The sequence below is a fragment of the Cannabis sativa genome, chromosome 3 (genome assembly GCF_029168945.1).
Source record: "Cannabis sativa cultivar Pink pepper isolate KNU-18-1 chromosome 3, ASM2916894v1, whole genome shotgun sequence".
NCBI lineage: Eukaryota > Viridiplantae > Streptophyta > Magnoliopsida > Rosales > Cannabaceae > Cannabis > Cannabis sativa.
In genome coordinates, this window is record NC_083603.1 from 26,961,993 (window position 1) to 26,969,267 (window position 7,275).

Here is a 7,275-nt window from a genome sequence, read left to right on the forward strand (position 1 = left end):
TCAAGCTCTTCAAAGTAATGTGGTCATGCAATCTATGTTTGGATCTACTATTACATATTGTCGTAATCTTTTAAAGTCTTTACCTTATGTTAATGTTTGTTTTGTTAAATGATCTGCTAACAACGCCGCTCATTGTCTTGCTCGTGGTTCTTGTTATTGGTCAGATTGTTTGTTTGTTGGTAGCAATGTCCCTGATGCTATTAACAATGCTGTAATGGCCGATTTGGCTATTCTTTCTTAATGAAGTTTTCTAATTTCATTCCAAAAAAAATACCAAAAAACGTGCATATAAATTTTCCTTATATTTAGAAAAATTTACAAAAATATTAGAATTTGAGTTAACTTTTACAAAAATACTGTCACACGGAAATCTTTTCAAAAATACTGTGTTTTTATAAAACACCAGTAAAACACAAAGCAGAACAACTCAAAACAACAGTAAAACACTAGTAAAACACCAGTAGAACACCAGTGAAAACTTAACACAGTATACTGCAGTATGAAACTTATAAAAAAATACAGTAAAAAAGTAAAAAATTCCGTCTGACAGTATTTTTGTAAAAAATAGCATAAGTTAGTATACCATCTAAATTTCCCTTTATTTACCCAAATTACAAGTAGAAAAAAGCCCAATTTCGGTAAAATGAAAAAGCCCAATCCAAAACGAAAATAAGCTTAAGTTGTACACGAACTCATCGTTGACAGAGCTCAAACCATTTCCCTTCCATTTTTATTTATTTCGTTACTCTCCTCTCCTGCTTCGTTTCTGGAATTTTCTTCCCTCAATTCTGGATTGAGTTGAGTCTCGGCCATGGACGACTCTGGTGTGGTACGCTCTCTCTTTCTCCTCTCGTTTATTTTCTGCCAAAGTTTTCAAGATCTGCTTGTAAATTTTGTTTTTGTTGTATTTTGATTTATAATTTCAAGATCTATTTGATGATTTGATATGATATCTTGTTTTGATAATTTATTCTTCATTTTTGTTTAAGATAGTGGTTTGGGATTGTATTTTTGGGTCTGCTTCGTTAGTTGTGATGTTTATATACTGTTATCTGGGCTCATTTGCATGTTTGGTCATTGGATCGTTCGAGAAAGATTTCATTTTCCTTGAAAACAAGTGACTTTTTGGAAAATTGAACTCGTTATGGCTCTGGGAATCTCGCCAATTTTTTTTTATTTGGTGGGTTTTTAAAACCTAATGATTCATGGTGCTGTTTTTTGTTTTCAATTTTTGTTCAATTGATGGTATGATCGATCTAATGTTTTGGCACCCAAAATGTGCTCAACTTTCCATTGGTACCATACTTTTCGTGAAAAGACAAACTTTTTCTTTTGAATTTTCTTAATTACTTTTAAATTCACCAAGGAATATAATTTAATAAATTCTCATGCTGAGTTTCTATTCAATTGTGCTGCTTTTTATTCGATATAATTAGAGGAAGAATACATTTTGAGATTCTGTTGTCTTTTCTTGTGAACTAACTCTATCCTTCAGGTAGCTTTTAGTGTACTTATTCAGATTTAAAACATGTTTATATATATATAAATGTGTGTGTGTATTTATATATATTAGTTAGTCTCAGCCTTCAGATTTATTATCTGTGATGCTGAAGTCAGCATATTCAATTACAAAGAGCTCTATCTTTCAATGTTGATTCTGCATTAACTCACTGATATTGGCATCTTCTGCATATGAAATTACTAATTGTATTTAACAATATTTAATAAAACATGTCTTAATAAGAGATACGTTTAACTCATGTGTTTTCACTTTGACCTGACCAATGTTGATTGTCATAGTAATGGTTTAAGTTCTGTTCATTTATTTATTTTGATTCAGTGGATTTCATGTTGAACTGATGGATTCCTTGTATGTCATTTGTTTGGATAATTGATAAAAGGATGCCAAACCCAAAGGGCTTAATGGAGGATTGATAGTGTTGATTGTTGTTTTCGGACTACTACTGATGTTCCTGATAGGAAATTTCGTACTCTACACTTACGCTCAGAAGAATCTTCCTCCGAAAAAGAAGAAACCCATCTCTAAGAAGAAGATGAAGAAAGAACGACTGAAGCAAGGCGTCTCTGCCCCAGGAGAATAGATGAGATACAGGAAAACTTTAACTCTCTTTGTTGATAGCTCCATCTTTTGATTATTTTGTTGAGAAAGTTTTCACCATTTCATGGTGTCAAGGGAGGAGTTGTCAACCTATTTTCGAATCTTTTTTTTCTCTTGACATTTATAGTCCATTGGAATTCAACTTCTTCTTCACCATAAGATCTTACTGCATGTGTTTAGATCTTTGATTTAGTATGTTGTTTGAACTTGACATATGTTTTGCATCTATTAATTTCCTTCTTGTAGTCTCGCATTTCATTATTACTTTTCTTTGTTAACTCATGTCTCCATTGATAGAAAGTGTTACTTGGAGAAACTAGTGTTCTGGTAACCATGTATTAATTATGGATTCAAAAATCATAGATTTTGTGGGAGCAAACTGCATATCTGGCTACCAGGTCCAGAGCAGAACATCGAGAAGAGAAAAAAGGAAAAATTCTGTTATGGTAGTGATATTGAAGTTGGAACAAATACTATTTTTTTTTCTCCGTGAGTTTTGTTTTTTGAACTTTGTTTTTTTTTTTTTAAGGGTAAATACTATTTTGGGATCTGTCTTTTTGGAATCTGTTTTTGGAATCTGTTTTTGAACTTTGTTTTGTTTTTTAAGGCTATTAAGATATTAACTGATTGTAAAATACTATTACGCTATACTCAAAAAAAAAGTTACTAATTGGATTTTTTGTTTTGTTAAATGATAAAATAGACTTTGTATTTTTTAAAATTGTACAAATAAAATCTTGAATTGATTTTTTGTTAATAATATGATCTAGATAGGTTATGACAAAATTGATTATTTATTTGTATTAGAAATTGTCTTAAAGTTGGTTATATTAAAAAATAAAATTGTTAAAAATTGAATTCGTGGTCTTATTCTTACAATTTTGGAAAATATAAAATTTATTTTGTCATTTAATAAAACCAATGTTGAATTAATAATTTTTTTAAAACAAATAGGTTTAAAATATTATTTACTCTTTTTTTTCTATAACACTATGCGCCTAGAACAAATAAATTTGATTTCCGCCATCTTAAGTTCGCTAAATAGATTTTATATTGCAACTATACATGTTCTCTCATAATGGCATCGACAAATTATTGTACAAATTATTTTTAAAAAGTGAATAGAATGTTATAGTTTGGGGCTAAAATTCTCATAAATCAAATAGGTAAATTTCTACAATGATAGAGAAGAAATTTTCAGGTTACACATTATCTTGCTTGCACCATAAATGTTTTACACTTATATTCCAAAAACTGAACAAATAAAATATTTAAAATATTATGATTATATTATAAAAAAAAAAAAAAAATTATAAAACGTATCCTAATCTATTGTGAAAAACAACAAAAGAACTAGATAGGAATTATAGTAAAACAAATGCAATAGAATTTTATTTGGTTCAGCAGAAAATAGAATGTTACAAAGATGTTTATTTTATTGATCAATAGTGTTAGAAAATAGAGATGTTACAAGAATGAAATTTGTCCTAAACTAAACTACGCAAGATTTCACAGATTAATACACTCCATTTCTCTGTTACAAACTCACAAATTAACTCTTAAGCTCTTAGTGTTTGAAGTGTAAAAACTATAAAAAGCCTCTCGATCGAAAGACTACATAATACATAAAGGCAAAGAGCCTATAACTAACTTAACTGAATAAAACCAGCTAAGATACCACATCAGCCATTTATACTTTTTATTTATTGAGTAAAATGATAATATCATTAAAAGACATCTTTCAAACAGAACAAAAATTCAGATACATCTAGATCAGGCCACCAAACCATAGCTACATCAGGAGAAAGGGATAACTTAGCCAAATTATAAGCTACGAAATTAGAAAGCATATTACAATGAAAAAAACTGAGAACATTAACTCTTTTACACACTAACAGAAGATCAATAATAAAATTACCAAATTCTGCAACTACATGTGTTTTTTTGGAAAGAGCCTCACACACTTGAGAGTAGTCAGACTCTACCTCAACATTCTAAAATTCCATACGAGAGAAGAGAATCAAGCCCTGGAGAACATCCACAACTTTAGCAACTGGAGGCTGTCATCGCAAAATCAGAGAAACATCCATTAAGGCAAGACAAACACTAAATGAATGAAACACTGCCCCACATCCAACCTTCAGATTCCAACGCAAGACCAACATACACATTAAGCTCTAGGCGACCAACTGGAGGTGAGACCCAAGGTCGAATAAGAGCAAGAACAACCCTCCCCCTGAGCGCAACCCATGGGGTCAGTAGGAGAAGCATGTTTATGCCCTAAATAAAATTTATTTTAATATAATCTTATTTATTAATCGGCTAATTAGAATTTTTACCCTCTGAACTTTGACATGTACTAAATCATGCCCCTTGAACTTTTAAGGTTGTTAAAAATGTCCCCTAAACTATTAAGGTTGTTGGATTTAAGGACTTTTTTCTAATTTTAGTAAAAAAGTCTAACATGGATGAAAGTTCAGAGAGCATAATTTAGTACATGTCAAAGTTCGAGGGGCATGATTTGATAGATTTCAAAGTCTGGGGAGCATGATTTAGTACATAAACAATCACTGAAATAGTAAAATTGAATGAAATTAGATAAAAGTCCTTAAATTCAACAACCTCAATAGTTCAGGGGGCATTTTAAACGACCTTAAAAGTTCAGGGGGCAAAAATCCTAATTAGCCTTAATAAAAGATCAAAAATTATTTTAGGATGCTTGGTTCACATATTACTTTCATGATTATATGTTTAATATATAAATTCTATTAAAATCTAGAAAATATAGTTACTTGTGATTATAGTGTTGTCTACACAGTGAAAAATAATCGTGATTATATGATTCAAACTATTTAGTCTAACAATTTATCAGTGCACTGGATTTACACTAATGTGAATCAACGATGTAGTTTTGTTAGACTTGGATAAGTTGAATGTCTTTTCAAGGGCATAAGCAATGTAAACTTGTATCAGATGTATCGGCTATGCATAAGACTGAATCGATATTCATTGTGAAAAAGATATCATAAAGTTACCATTATATCTTTTTTAAGTCAATATCACTTAGTTGATCTTAGTTCATTTGATCTCAATCCTAGGATGGTTAAGCTTTAGCTTAATTGTACTATACGTGTTCTTAAACTTGTTCGTTACCAGCTTACGCGTAGGACTAGCCCATACTTACATCTTGAGAACATGGTAGTATAATTGAGTGGGAGCGTTAATCATAGATATAGAATCTATAGCTTCTATAATTGTTTAGAAGTGAAACAATATTTCCTTAAAGCTTGGCTAAATGATATAAATGGAAGAGCTCTAATTTTGGCAATATAATAGTTTACCAAATTATCATTTATATGGAGCTAAGTGCTTCAAGGATAAAATACATCGAAGGGTGGTAATCTTGTCCTTACTCGATGTAAACCGTCCATAGAGAATCATTGATTATTTTGATTGAAATAATGGATAATTTTAGCCTATCTATATTTGGTATATATAGTGTTCCATGTAATTAAGAGTGTAATTTTGAATCTATAGTATAGCCAGGAGAAATTTATAAGTTAAGAAATTTATTCATAGATTTCAATATCTACTTATTGGGAGCTTGGTTACATAGGCCCATGGTCCCCACATTATCTAGGATAATATTATCTTGTAAACTCAATTAATTGATTTAATAAGTCAATTAGAATTCAAAAATATACAAAATCTCATTTGAGAATTTTCACCAAGTTTGGGCTATTTTGAGAAGAAAAGAGAAATAGGAGTTTATTTGTTAATTAAGACACTTTGTGGGTCTAAGTAATATATATATATTTAAATGTATTTTTATTTGATAATCATTTATAGTTATTGTTAACGCAAATTTTCGTTGATGAATATTGAGCCTTTTTCGTGATAAATTATACGCAGATATATAGGAAAATTAATAATATAATAATTATAATAATAACACCAAGTATTTTACGTGGTTTTGCAATTAAATCTGCATACTCCACGAGTCTATCTTATTCAAGATATTTCTGAGTATTTGATACAATATTACAATTATTGATCTTTTTTTGTCTCAAAGATCTTCTGTCCCATTTTTCTGTAGAATCTGTCCCTATTTATAGGAATATAGGTTGACAGTTATTTACATTTAAATTGGAATTACATAACTGTTTCATGACACGTGAGCTTTTATCACGTTTCATTTAAACACGTGTAGATAACAATTGATAACCGCACAACCGCTTATCATTCTTATCTTCAAGGCGGTTGATGCTGACGTGGGACAGTGGTACCTCGCTTTGCATATAGATGACCAATAATAACTTGGTTTAATCATATGCCTTCCAGCAATGGCATGAGCCCCAATGTACTGAGCAAACTTAAGAACTGCTCTTTAACCATAAGGCCTCGCAGACTGGGCAATCATGTCCTACATGTTTCCAAGTTGTTACACTTAGTTATTATAATGTGGACTATACGCTGTGTTTCGACAACTGATTCATCTCGTCAATATTTCTTTACATGTAGCGAGGCGGATGTCTCGCTATATATTACCTGTAGTTAATTTGAGTAATTCTATTTAAAAACAAATCTTGTTCTCGGGACTGTGTCTTCCGAGGTAAGATGGTCTCTCGTCAATACAAAAATTAGTAGTTTGTGTATTCTTGTCTCGCCTAAGACTATACACTCAGCGAGTTATGTATATACTCTATTAATTCCATATTTAATGAGTTATTCTATTTTACATTAAATGATATAATCGTTATTATATCTGGTGGTTCATATTCTACTTGATTGACACGTGTCACTCTGAAGTACAGCTAAATTTTGGGTATAACAATCGCCCCTTAAAAAGTTCTTTTTTTTTTAATAAAAAGTACTTTTTAAATGATTACAAAGGTTATATTTTTCTTAACCCAATTTGAAAAATTGCATGCTTTTGAATTTGGCGGTTCATGGTTTTGAGGCACATTATTAGCATTTAATGACCCATCTATTTCCGATTCTCCATTGTTCTTGTCCGTTAGATCTCTATTTTTTTCATCTAACGGTGACCAATCTCAAGGTATAAAAATTGAAATGAAATCATCATTCCACCATTTTTGCATTCAACCAACTTCGAGCTTTTTTGAGAAAAACCCTTTTTCCAATTCTTCAGAATT

General features: G+C 30.7%; 1 protein-coding gene across 1 annotated transcript; it reads left to right on the plus strand.

Moving 5' to 3' along the window:
* The first annotated feature begins 669 nt into the window (after positions 1-669).
* LOC133035696 (DNA-binding protein S1FA) lies at positions 670-2,364 on the plus strand. Its single transcript, XM_061111801.1, has 2 exons — positions 670-829; positions 1,902-2,364. Exons 1-2 carry the CDS (start codon positions 812-814, stop codon positions 2,100-2,102), a joined length of 219 nt encoding a protein of 72 aa, XP_060967784.1. The 5' UTR covers positions 670-811; the 3' UTR covers positions 2,103-2,364.
* Positions 2,365-7,275: the final 4,911 nt, after the last annotated feature.